At 42.6% G+C, this 14,415-nt stretch overlaps 1 protein-coding gene across 1 annotated transcript in view; it reads right to left on the bottom strand.

Annotated features, from left to right (window-relative positions):
• Nucleotides 1-14,415, bottom strand: part of LOC308116518 (NT-3 growth factor receptor-like) — a gene marked incomplete at its 5' end in the record, with an annotated part of 62,119 nt that overhangs the window by 39,848 nt on the left and 7,856 nt on the right. The window contains 2 exons of the mRNA XM_080474767.1: nucleotides 6,089-6,160; nucleotides 7,710-7,784. Coding sequence (XP_080330893.1) covers nucleotides 6,089-6,160; nucleotides 7,710-7,784 — 147 coding nt within the window. The remainder of the gene's footprint in view (nucleotides 1-6,088; nucleotides 6,161-7,709; nucleotides 7,785-14,415) is intronic.

The following is a 14,415-nucleotide window of genomic DNA, read 5'->3' as shown; positions in this document are numbered from 1 at the left end:
GCGATGTAGTCGGCGTTCTGCGGACTGTGGGGCTGTTGGAGGTGTGTGTAGGAGGTGGTTTGTCCGTTTGCCTATCGTTTGCATATGGAGTAGAAATTATAATATAATGAAGTACTCGTATCGCTACTTAATATTGGCATGCAGACGTGTAAAGACGTGAAAGCGTTTCAGTTTTCTTGGTAAATACAACAACATCGCTGATTAAGCCAAGAAAGGAGCGGCTTGCAGCGTCGCGGCGTAAAAGCACAACCCTGGAACTGTCTGACAACACTGAAATATTCATGTAGGGTATGAGGGGGTCCTGACAGAGTCGCTTAAACCACTGAGCGAGGCATTGGAGCCGCTGGCACTGTCACATGTTTTAATCATGAAAATAAAGATCCAGGCTACCAGTGACCCGCGGGACGCTGCTGTTTTGTCTGCTCCCATTGCAGACAAGAATGATGATATCGCAGAGAAATCCACATCCCTGCAATGGCACAACTGTGTGGTAGTTCAACAACCCGAGCAGAAAAAATGTACACAACTTGAATCCCCAGGTGATACACGTGGTTGTTTTTTCTTCACATCCGATCAATGAGGTAAAGGTAGCCCTTTGGAACAATGTTCTTTATTGCATTTTTGGATATTTGGTTCTAAAGTTTAAGACGGGAGCTGATAATTAAAGTCATGCACTTGCCCTGTGTGACACTTTAACTTCACTGTGTGTTGCCTTACAAAACTAAAAGTGTCCCGCTTGCGAGCGTCATTGTATCGAGCCCCGTTTACGTGACACCATTAGTGAAAATGCATCATTGTTTAATTTTCACTTCAGAAAAGTTTCGCGTTTACACGGTAATGTTTTGAAAACGTCAACGGCAGAAATGGTGAAAGCAATGTAGTTAGCATGTCGGGCCACTAGTGGGTGCTGTTGGTCATTTCTGTAATGAAGCGCACGCACATGTGTACAGAGAACGATAGGCTATATACGTTAACAATGGCAAGTCGACGGGGCATTCGTATGAACAGACCACTAACTTGGATTGTTATCGCAGTGACTCTCAACTACAAAACTACCGAGTCCAGGAGAATCTGGACTGGAAGTCATGACACTCTGGAGCAAAACATTGCTGTTAATTGTCTTTCTACTCATATGGGCACAGTAGAACTATTTAAAACTATTGTACTACATATAAAGACTTTAATTTGATCAGATTTCCTAAATCAGACTGATCAGAATGGATTGGAGGTGGTATAACCTTGTTTACAATCCGATCCACGGTTAATGCTATATGACATCACCAGTTGTGGGCGCTCCGTGCCATGTGCAATATATAGGTTACGTAATGTTACATCAACCAGTTGTACAAGAAGGAAACGTTGCTGTTTTAATCATAATTATTGTCAAAAAAAATTATATTATTTTCAAAATAGAACAAAACTGAGGTCAGTAAACTAAGGGAATTGAGTAACTTATAATTAATCTTTAATGATAAAACAGGTGTACTTTCTCACATTCAAGCCTATTTATGAGACACGATGAGGTGTTGCACCTTGTGAGGATGAGTTGTTATGATGCTGCTTTGTGGAGAGTGGATTCTAAAGGACTAGCAAGTCTCCTTTGTGGAGACAATAGAAAGAAGGCCTCCTACTGTGTGAGCGCAGGTTGATCATAGATTTAAGTACTTGAAGAGCTCAACATTTTCTTAGGTGGTACACGTTACAAAATGTTTGAGAAATGCGACATTATGGGTTTCATCCTCTGTCATGACATTCTTGAATCTGATCAATCGGATCAATTTATTCAGTGCCGATGGAAACATACAACCGGATCTGAAACAATTCAGTCAGATTCATGAAAAACCTACCAGGTAAACAGTTTGTTTCGTTGATTTATTCCCTTTACAGGCATGCTCTCATCCCTCTTATCGGAACTTCAAACGCATAAATCTTAAACGTTGTTATGAAGTCTTGATTAATTCCATTAAAAAGCTAAGTAGGTGACAAATTGTGTACACAAGATCAATCTCATTAAGATTAGTGTGATTTCAATTTCATTCATGGAACAGAGGCTTTTTTTTTTTTTTTTTTCATTTTTGAGAAGTGTCCAGGTCTCCTAGCAACACAAAGACAAAGATTCTCACACACACACACACGCACACACACACACGCAAACAAACAGCAGATGGCTGCGTCTGTGTGGAGCCAGCTGTAGCACTGATTGGCCACAGTTTTCTGCTACCGTTGCCATGGCAAAGGACACAAAGTGTCAAGATGTAGGAGGAAAAAGGCTATCGATTTCTGCCATCAGATGCGTGCTCACCTGTATAAACACCGAAGTGTTTCCCCCGACAGTTCGTAACCTTTAGCACGAACTGGAAATACATGCAACGGCTTCTACAAATACACACTCTGGTCCAAAGTTTCTGTTTTCCCACTCACATGATCTTACACTTTGAGCAGCGTCACAGTTTGGACTTCGGTCTTTTCAGTCTGTCTTGGTTCCCCTGCTTTTAGAAATCCACTTTAGGCCCCCCTGTTTTATTGACTCCTGCTACACTACGAATGCCATGCTGCACTATAAGGCCCCGTTTACACGACAACGTGTCACACATCAAGACCATAAGACAGACAGACACACACGCACACGCACACACACACATAACACGTCAGTGGCAGATCTACAAACGGGTTTTTGCTAATGGGTGAAAGTTTATATAGTCTCGCATGAGAATAGATCTTGTGGATTTGATATCTGAAAATGAACTCTTGTTGATGGAAGTCTCTGCTTGAGTCATTCCCTCTGTAAAAGCGGCAACCCGTTACAGCTTCTACACACCACTAAAAGAGCAGATTGGACACGGATTTATAATCCGCCTCACCTTGACCGAGCCTTACGTACTCCTTGACAAATGTTACTACGACCTGTATGATGGTGCCGATGGGCGTTACGCACAAACCTGAAGACGGTGTAACTCCCAGCATGCATGCAGGGACTGTCGGTGGGTGTCGCCATTATTTGGGACAACCTTCACACAGTGACCGAGGTTAAAAGACTCATATGAGATAATGTCCACATTATCGCAAAATGCTCTTTACACCTCAAGCTTGTACTACAGTTGAATTAGGATTAGGATTACCTGGATGACCTTCACCTGGAGGGTCAATCTCACTCCTTCTGAAATAAGTGTTCATTAGGGGTGACACCAATACCGGTACAATTATCTGGTGTCAGGTCCGATACTGTACAGTGTACTCGTTAAAGAGCCCGGATTCAACCTGACGAGTACGCCCTGGTATGCATTCATGTCTCAGCCTTGTTATGTTACGTTTCTGATTTTAGTGGGACTAAAAATGGTTAAAGAAGGCAGTCCTGAAGAGTTCCTAATGAAGAATCAAATGATAAGTCCTGGTGAAAGAAACTCCCCAAAATACATCAGTGACTTTGATTTTGGGTAATTTGACATTTTCATGGTGTGCTGCCTATCTATCCACCACAGCGTCTCATTGTCATCCATGCAGAGAAATTACAAGATGCACTGAATTTGCCTGTTTGCTTCGACAGAAAGACATTTTAAAACCTAAATTGGTTGATGTGAAAAAAACAAACAGGTTGATGGTTAAAATGCAATAATTGTCATCTCATCATAAAATGTTGGGAAGACCTGAAAATTCACATTTCAAAGAGACAGAACCATGCACATAAAAGTATAAAGTTTCCACAGTGTACATATTAACCCAACACAGACAAGTTAGAACCAGGGATGCACCGATTCTGATAGCAGTATCGGCTATTGGGTCCTGTACTGCACGGGTACTCTGACTCATAAAAGATCCCCAATACAACCCAGCAAGTGTTCGGTGACGTCATGCGTCAGCAACGTCACAGGTATGGAAGAGAGGACGAGCGATGTCCACGGTTTGGAAATTCTTTTAAATTAATGAGAATGACAAACGTAAGACTAAGTTCTGCCAAAATATCAAGAGGAGGAGAAAGAAAGATTCGTACGACACCAGCAACACCAGAAAGATGTTGGGTGGGGGGGGTCTTGACGGATGGCATTAGTCCTTCTCAAGCATCTGGAGCTGGCGACCTCCTCCAGGGAGGGCAGAGGGCAGCCAATGATTTTCTCTGCAGTTTTTTATGACAGTCTGCAGAGCCTTCTTGTCCGCAGCCGAGCTTCCAGCTTCCCAAGCTGTAATACAGAACGTGAGGACGCTTTCAATGGTGGATCGGTAGAAGGTCACCAGCAGCTTCCGCTCCAGTTTGTTTTTCCTGAGGACCCTCAGGAAGTGTAACCTCTGCTGGGCCTTCGCCACCACTGCTTCAGTGTTTGCAGACCAGGTCAGCTCCTCTGAGATGTGGACTCCCAGGAATCTGAAGGAGGACACCGTCTCCACCATGTCCCCGTTGATGTGAAGTGGCGCGTGGTCCACCCTGGTCCTGCGGAAGTCTATAAGGACCTCTTTTGTTTTTGTGGTGTTCAGCAGCAGGTTGTTGTTTGCACACTACATGGTCAGATGTTCCACCTCCTCTCTGTAGGCAGTTTCGTCCCCTCCAGCGATGAGGTGGTGTCATCTGCAAACTTGAATATGGAAGTGGACGGGTGGGAAGATACACAGTCGTGTGTACAGAGCGTATGAGAGAGGGCTCAGCACGCAGCCTTGTGGTGAACCGGCGCTCAGGGTGAGGGTGGAGGACAGGTGGAAGCCCAGCCTGACTGTCTGTGGTCTTTCAGTGAGGACGTCCTTTATCCATGCACAGGTGGAGGGGGGGGGGGGGGGGGTGGGGGTGCAGGTCCAGCGGTTTGTTTATCAGAATGTCCGGGATGATCGTGTTGAAAGCTGAACTGTTCCAGGTTTTTCCAGGTGGCTCAGCGTCGACTGGAGTGCGAGGGTGATGGCGTCCTCGGTGGACCGCTTTGCCCTGAAGGCAAACTGATGAGGACCGAGCGCCGAGGAGAGGCAGTCCTCGATGTGATGAGAAACCAGCCTCTCCAAGCGCTTCATCACCAGTGACGTGAGCGCGATGGGCCTGAGGTTTGTTCAGACTGCTGTTTGAGGACGTTTTGGGGACAGGAACGATGGTGGCTGATTTAAGACAGGCAGGGACGGTGGCCGAGGTCTAAGGTTAAATAACCTGGTGAGGACCTCAGCACAAGAGACGCTGCGCCCGTGCGCGTCGCCATCTTCGCCGCCTCGCCTAACTACATGCTCCGAGGCTGCTGCTCGGAGAAATATATCAAACACATGACCACACTGAGCATAAGGGAATAACTGTGGATCGGAGTTGCTGGCAGAGAAATGATACTTGATAAGCTTTTGGCAGGACTAACGTCCCTCTGAGTATCTGATATCCACTTTTGAAGGATGAACTGAGCCCCACAGTGCTGCGTCTTCACTCCACAGCTCTACTCAACCTGACCTCAGGGAACAGCGTCCAAACATCCAATCATTTCGCTTCCCAGCGGTTCAATTAATCAGTAATTCCCAGTCGCCATATCCTGCCATCGCTCACTGCTGTCTTTACTCCTGCAAATATGAAAATCCTAAAAAACCTTCATACACTGTGTTTGATTTCAAAGGGTTGCCTTTTAACAAGCTGGAGAGGATAAATCACAAATGTATTGATGAAGCAACATCAACATGCCCGATATAAATATCTCAAAGACTTGATGACTTTCAATAAAACTTGGTTAAATAATGGCGTTTAAGCAAAGGAAGAAGTGATTTAATTTAATTCTGGGCTTCATCATTTTCTGGATCCAGACTCCAGAAGACATTTTCTGTTTCAAATATAATCTGAAAATATATCAGTGAATTTTTATTAAATTCAACAGGCTGATTGGCCATGTGGAGAAGATATTAAATTCTGAGAGCGACCCGGCACTAAATCCATCTGTCCTACTAAAGCCGGGTATCAGGATCAGTGATATGATCAAGGATTTCCCATCTTTTTAATGTACATTCATGTATTTTGTTTATTCTTCCCAAGAAACCCACGTGGAACAAATACTTCCGAATTCCTATCGATGAGCACATTGCAAATGACTTGCCGCTGCGGAGTCTACAACAGGAAATCATATGTATCAACAGTGTAGAGACTTACATGTAGTGCAGTTGCGGGTTGTTGGAGAAAAGTCGAGTTGGGATGGTCCTGAGGTTACTCTTCATTATAGTTCTGAGACAAAGAGAGAAAAAAGAAACAGTCGATAACCTTTAGCTCTTTAGTCACTTTAACATACAAGAAGAAAGTCACTTAGACACAGGATTTGGATTTAAGCCGACTCACAAAAGTGGCGCAGAAGTATTCATATCCCTTGAACTTTTCCACATTTTGTCACATTACAACCACAAATGTGTTTTTATACACACAGCATGCTGCATAACTGTTAAGTGGAAGGAAAACATGGTTTCCTAATATCTTTACAAATGAGAAACTGTAAAGTTTTCCTCCACCCGAGTCAAGACTTTGTAGACCAGAGCCACCTTCAGTCTTTAAAAGCATCCCCACAGCATGATGCTGCCTCCACCATGTTTCACAATGGGGATGGTGTGTTCAGGGTGATGTGCAGTGCTCGTTTTCCACCACACAACAACACATTTTGCATTTCATTCAAAAGATTCCGTTTTGGTCTCCTCTGACCGGAGCTCCTTCCTCCACGGGTTTGCTGCGTCTCCAACGTGGCTGTTGACAAACTACCAACAGGACTTCTCATGGCTTTGTTTCAACAATGGCTTTCTGCTCGCTATGATTTGTGTAGTTCAGACTGACCTCTGCAGCTCCTCCAGAGTTACCCCCAGCCTCTGGGCTGCTTCTCTGATCAATGCCCTCATTTAGCTGGGCGGCCATGTTTTGGTAGGTTTGCGGTTGTGCCAAACTCTTTCTATTTTCAGACGATGGATTGCATGGGATTTTTTTTTTTTTTTTAATAGAGACTAGATTGAACTCTGGAGGACTCGGTTTAGTTATTAGGTGACTTCTGAAGGCTCTTGGTTGACCCTGATTTTGGTTTTTGATGGATTGAAAAGTTTATTTAGGACATGTGGGCACAAATGAAATTATTCAAAAGAGAGCAAAGCAAAGCCAAAAAATAAGTAATTAAATAAATAATGCCCAAACATATCCAAAAAGGAGTGGGTTAATACTTTTGCAAATAATTATTTTTATTTTTAAAAATTTCTTTTACATCTGAAAAGCATTTATCGTTTTACGTCCACTTCACAATGTGTTGGTGAAACTACATACAATCCCAATAAAACACAATTGTGGTTGTAAAATGAGGAGATGTTCCAGGGGTATGAAGACTTCTGCACGCCACTGTCCACCAGAAACAACAGCAAACTAATCTGCAACAAGGACATGAAAGAGTTCTGGAACACGGAGAATGCAGAGTCATAGAACACATGACTGGAACAGACACATGTACCCACGATAATATCAAGACAGGAATCTTAGGAACACATAAAAATGGACTATAAGTTACACTTGAGTCTAAAAATGCGTCATAAAGAGTCATAAAGTCACACTGGTGTGTAAATAATTTTCCATGTCTGGACGTAATATTATCGTGGATAATTCTCGGTCTGCAGCTGCGGTTTCGCTTTTGCTTTTAGTCAAAGATGAGCTTTCTTTGTTTTCTTCACCAAGGAAACAATTCATGTTGCACTGTGGGAACATTAAGACACTGCACGGACAGAGACACACAAGAGAAATCTAAAGTACTTACAGTCTCTGTAGCCCAGTGTAAAGCTCCATGTCCATATTTTTTAACGTCTGAAGACCCGTCCAGTTTTCAATGTGTCTGAAAAGAAGCACAACGTGATTAAAGACCGACTCTTCTCACTGTCAAAGTAGCAGAAGGCACTTTTGTCAATTTTTTTTTTTACAAAAAGATTATTTCTGTATTGGAAGCAGCGTGAAACTGTGCACTGTATTGTCATCAATCATGGAAAATTGTCATTGGTAGAAACTGAACATTGGTCTTGTACAATAAGAGCCCTGAATAGAGAGACAATTACATTTTTCTGTACCTTTCAATTTTCTTTCTTTTTCGAGAACAGCTTTATCACAAACACACAGATCAATAGTAACAATGATGATTTAAACTATGTGAGATTATTCCACTGTCAGTAATAATCTGTCAGTTTAATGTTATGTATTTTGTTAATTTCTGATTTCCTTTGAGTATTGTGGTTATATAGATTATACAAATAACATAAGCATAGCGCCCTCTGCTGGGCCAATTCAGACTGCGGGGCGATATGATTATTAGTAACTGCTTGCGTTGTCTCTGTGGTAGGTGACCTTTTAACAAATATTAGCAATGACCTGGCTTGTACAGTTAAAAGTGTGTTTTATGTTCTTTCATGTAAATGAAGCTTCTGATTGCTGAAGAAAATGTTGCTATTTATTGCATTTTTGAGTTGTGTAAATGCCATACACTGCCAGTGAATAAAGACTGAGTGCATCATACGATACGATACGCATGGCCCGTACAGGACAGTTTGGTGGGATGGCGAAGCAGACGAGGCTGAGATGGTTTGGCCATGTTTGTGGGAAAATAATCCCGAGGAAGACCGCTGATGAGGTTTGTGGATGCAGTGAGGAAGGAGATGATTCGCAGTGATAACCCCTATCTGAAGAAAGTCCCATAAATAATTAGGATTATCTTTACTGCAAAAGCATGAGGGTGACAGTTGCTACCAGTTACGACTCTAACTAGTACAAAAAGTCTTTAATTGTCTCTAGTAGTGATTCCCAACCAGGGGTCCTAAAAATAAACCCTCTATATTGTTAGAGTTATCACATTTCACTACAATTTAAATAGGCGAGTCAGCATTTAATTCATCTATGTCACAAAGCTTCTAGGTTTAAGTTTTTCTATTATAGGCGAATCATTTATTTAAAGATTTTTTTTTTTCTAAGTTACTAATCAACACTTTTTGAATATTCCGCGGATATGGACATGTTGAACATGATCATCCTGAAGTAAACTAATTATACAGTACTTTATTAATCCTTGTCTGTAATAAGCTATAGGAATCCCAGAAACAATGCCGTTTTATATTTCATTAAAGCACGTTTGGAAGTGAATTTCTGCAAGGATGCCACTCGTGCGCAATGAGATCGGTGGAGGCCTCCGCCTTTTTAAAGCGCATCCGTCAGTGTGTTCTCACGTGTGCTTCATCACACTGCGAGCGGACACCCGACTCCTTCCAGCACGATAACGAAAGGAACCGCTAATGACACAAACCACTGCAGTATGTAAGACCTGCAGTGTTTCCCACATTACTCACCACCTGAAGGTGACATTGTGTCAAAACAGAAGAGCAAGACGCAGACGAGCGCGCTGAGGTCAGCTGTGGGAGCTGTGTCAGCAGCTTCATTCACAGCACATTAGCTGATAACTCCACTGACAGAAGACCAATACTGCACCTACTACACCAGCCATATGTGACTGCATTGGCAGGAAAAGCAACCGGTATGATCACAATGTAGAATCTCAGCAGACGAGCCCGACTGTGGGATGTGGTGACAAAACCTTCAGTTGTTGTATTGAATGAAACAAGGGTTTCAGAAGCGGTGAGGCAGCAAACCTGCAGGTAAGATTAAGGCCCCATTTGCCAACGGAGCTCCTACGGTGGAACCTTTTGAAATTCTTTGCCTCCGTGAAAACGGTGAAACACTACTTCTCTGAAATGCTGCAACAGAAAAAACAAAAGCCGATGCGTTTTCACTTGAAACGTTGCCTAAGCAGCTTAAAACACCTGAATCCTACCAGTTACCTCACTGATTTCTTATTATATTGCAAAGGTCCACTATATGTGCACATTGTTCACTCATATGAAAATGCACAAGCTTAACACCATAAAAGAGAAACGCCTGAATGCTCTGAAACCTGGATGAAGCTGTAGATCATACATTCTCGACACTACTTTTGAAACAATATTAGTATGCCATCTACCTTAGGACTAACAACGTGACAGGTAAGTCTTAGCACACCCTCTGTTGGACCCATCACATTGTCTGAAGCACCTATTGAGACATTTCAAACAGGTAATTACAGCTCGAATGTGAACTTTTCACCTCATGTTCAAATAAAAAGAGGCAGCATTGAGTCCTCTTGTTTTGCTTTTGCACTAAATAAGTTTAATATGATTTCTTTGGATCAATTAGTGTCTCTAGATGCCAAACACAATAGTATGGAATAAAACAGCTTTGGGATTGAAGCGAACAATGAGTGAGCTGCAGGGCACACAATGGACAGGTCAGGATCCAACATGTGGTTCCTATCGTTCTGCATTTCCGCTTAGTTATTGTAACTCAATGTAGTTTTGAGTAGGGACACACCGATACCAGTATCAGGTCCGATGCTGCAGTATCGGTATCGGTATCAGTATTTGTACTCATACTCATTACAGATACTTTCCTTTTGTGTGTCCTATATCTAAAATCTGCGATTCCCATCGCCCCATTCCAACACATCCTCCCTTAGTATAATCATGCTTTTTGAAAATCAACCAGACATTAGAGAGAGGTTGGCTTCCTGGGGAAAATAGCTGCTTCCACTTCAGCAATCACATCCCACTTACATTCAGAAGACCAGACTCAGTCATACAGGGCTGAAAAAGTGAAAGGAGAAGTAAAATAGAGGTGATAACGAGACAAAGGAAGAACCAGAGTAGGTCAAACTGAACTATAATGATGTCTTAGAGGGTTATCTCTGTGTTTGGTAAGAAGGAATTCAATTGACTCTTGTGATAAGTTTCAAAGACATTAAACATTCATTACACTGAATTTACTGAAGAGATCAACAAGCGTAGAAAATAGCTTGTATATCGACAGTTTCTTGACTGAGCTAAAGAAAATACACAATTTTGTAAATCTGGCGGGTTGTGGGTTAAACTTCTGCTTTTGTCACTATAAACCTCAAAGAGGACGAGATGGATAGCTTGAAATTAGGGATGCAAGTATGAGCTCTAATCACCTTAAAGTGAAATTGCTTTAAGTGGAAGCAGCACAGAATTGAGAAAGATATCTGCCAATGCTAAAGTAAAGGTTCATTCATTGCCATACATGTGATTTACCGATTATTTATGAGTCGTAATCTTGAGCTTCTTGCCAATGACAAAAAGCCAAATTTTTACTCCATATTAAAATGACATGTCTGACGATAGGCTATGGACTTCACTTATATATATATATATATATATATATATATATATATATAAATGGACTTCACTTATATAGCACCTTTCAGCTGCGTGAGCAGCTGACACATTCACATACTGATGGCGGCTGCAGCCATGCAAGGCGCTGTCACTCCACTGGGAGCAGTTTGGGGTTCAGTGTCTTGCCCAAGAACACTTTGACATGTGGAATTGAACCTGTGATCTTACCAACTGAGCCACACAAAGTGTGCATGGAGCAGTGCGTAGCATCTATACATGCACTCCTCTGTGTGTTCTGGAGACTGTAGACCGAGGGGGTGAGCTCACTATTAATGAGTGGATCAGTCATGCTTCAGTCATGTGGCATCTCTAGAGTGTGAGCCCCAAAATATGTATGTAATATGTAGCATGCAGCATAGATCCACTGAGCAGTTAAACTAATAAGCAACATCGGGCTAACTCTGCTGGTCCAAATGTTGCTGGTGATTAAAGTTGCTGCTGTTGTATGAAACTACTTTGCCCTCCTCTTGATATTTCAGCAGAACACATTCTACCGTGTTACTTTTGTCATTGTCATTAATAAACAATCCCCAAACTGCAGAAATCGCTTGTGCTCTCTTCCATACCTGCAGGCAACGTTGCTGATGCATGACATCACGTAATACTCACCAGGTTTAATCGGGGAGCGCTGACAAGTGCGAGTAGTCCTGCAGTATCGGACCAATACGCCATTCTGGTATGGCGCATCGGTGCATCAATACTTATAACTGCTTACCAAGTCAGCTTGTCAGTCATTCATTTTATAAGAACAAATCCAACCAATTCTTCCTGTGCAAGAGGCATATTCAGGGAAATGGACAGATTGTTGTGACTGTAGTGGTTTTCGGCTCTTTCACGGAGGAGAAAGCACCACTGAGCAGAGTAAATTGTAAGTCCGTAATTATTTTTGATTAGTATCAACATAAAAACAGGCAAGACAAATAAGCAGGATATAGTGCAAAGTGTAGAGCTGGACGACCGCGGGAGCTGAAGCTGGCGTAACCATGGCAACAGCTATGCACCCACGTAAGCATCTCATCTGTTGTTTTCAGTTACTTTGTATTCAGCAGCAGGAGACGCAGTCAGGGGAGCTGTCCATTGCTGAAACTACTGTGCTTCGGCTTCAACCAGTCCAATCCTGTCTGACTGCTCTCATCACACCATTCAAACAGTTAATCAGCTGACACACGACGGAGGCACTCAAGAGCGGCACGTGCCGGGTGAAATGCATACAAAACAGCCGTATAAACCGTGCATCAATGTTATTCAGAGGCTACTCCATGGCGCAGGTTTGAAAGCAGGGGTGAGTCAGTGGTATCCTTGATTTATCAAACGTGCTGTGTACTTACGTAACAACTCCATTCCCATTTTAGATCTGATATCCATCCATACACACAAACTGCTTCAATCACTCTGAGGTTGAGAAGAACAGGGTAAACAGCAACGCTTCGGTGTGAGCTTTAAGACTTTCTGCTCACAAGCACTAAACGCATGCCAATGTGCACTCGCGTGAAGCCATGCCCATCGAAGTGAGAGGAATAATAACGTTGATTTCAATGTATACTCATGAACGTGCCTGTGTATGCAGGTGCGGCGAATAGTGACGATGACAAGCATGAAAATCTCTACATCTGTTGCACGCGTTACGTTGATTCTCACACTGAGGAACTGACGGGTCATCAGCGCATTAGGGATGCACCGATACCACTTTATAAAGGGTGAGTACAAGTACGAGTACTAACCTTTAGTCACTTGCTGATAAAGCCTAAAAGCCTAATTTATACTCCATATGCAAATGATACGGGAAGGCTTTGTGTTGCTGAGAACCACACCACCAGCAGCGTTGAAGGCTCCAGTATACTGCTGCGTCGACAGTATGCATAGGGACATGCGTAGCGTCTATCTATGCACGGCTCTATGAATATTTTAGATCGTAGACGGGGGGGACGGAGCTCGCTTTATGTCGCCACGTGCTCCATCTCGCTGTTAATGAGTGTATCAGTCATACTTTAGTCACGTTTAGCGTGTAGTGTCATGGATGTGTGAGCCTCAAAACTCTTTGGCATGTAGCACGTAGCATGTAGCACGGCTCAGAGGTACGCGATGAGCAGTTAAACTAATGAGCAGAATCAGGCTGACTCTGCTGGCGATTAAGTTGCTGTTGTTTGACGAACTATCTTTCACCTCCTCTTGATATGTGTTGTACTCGCCCGGTTGTATCTGGGAACTTTTTTCCGAGCACCAGTACTCCTTGCAGTGTCGGACCTGATACTGGTATCGGTACAATCCATCGCAGGACAAATACAGAGACAAACCGTCACACACACTCACACATACGTGGATTTTATGGTCATCACACCTCCAAAACAAGAGAACCCACATTCACACAGGAAGAACTTGCACACTGCACGGAGAAAATCCGCTAACCTGAACTCAAACACAAAATCTTCTTACCCTAACCCAGCGCCATATTAAGTGAAAATGCAATATTTCATGATGTTGCAATAATGATAAAATTCACAATAAAATAAAGACAACTTAATGTCTTTCAACTTTGAGATATGTTCTTCCTAACAACAGTGGGTTTTTTTTCTCTTGACACACCACCAGTTGGTCTTTTCCATGACAATCTTTTTGCATTTTTTTCCTTTTTAACTTCCACCCTGGAACAACCAGCTACAATACATTTTTGAGGTATTGTGCAGTCCTAACATGAAGCCTGAACTTTAACCCAAAACCTGAAGGGGGGGGGGGGATAACAAGGAATACCAAAACATGAAAGCAGAAAATGAGGCAAATCCAAGCCAAAATGACCGGGGCCCCAGCAGTGACACTCTCTCTACAGTGATGAACAGGCCTCACATGATCAGACATGCTGTAAACAAACCAAAACTCTCACCGCTGATGTATTTGTGATATTTCAAGGGAGCGTCGAATCAGAAGCTGCTCGTGCAATAACAGTCGGTAATTACAGTAAAAGCCTGCTTGGTTTTGCAGCCCGAGGTGTCGGCCTTGTAAACACTAATGCATCAGACATCACTCTGACCTGCTTGTAATCTATTATTTCACATATAATTGACATTTTCTGACAATAGAGCATTACCGAAGAAAATATTGATTTTTTTTCTCCATTGTCATAATTGACAGCATATTAATATTGACATCAGCACTGTATTGATTCTACGTATTGATCTTTTTGTCATAGTGCATTTGATAAATAGC

Source organism: Lipophrys pholis (genome assembly GCF_963383615.2).
Source record: "Lipophrys pholis genome assembly, chromosome: 11".
In the NCBI taxonomy this organism is placed as follows: domain Eukaryota; kingdom Metazoa; phylum Chordata; class Actinopteri; order Blenniiformes; family Blenniidae; genus Lipophrys; species Lipophrys pholis.
This window is presented reverse-complemented; position numbering and strand designations above follow the sequence as displayed.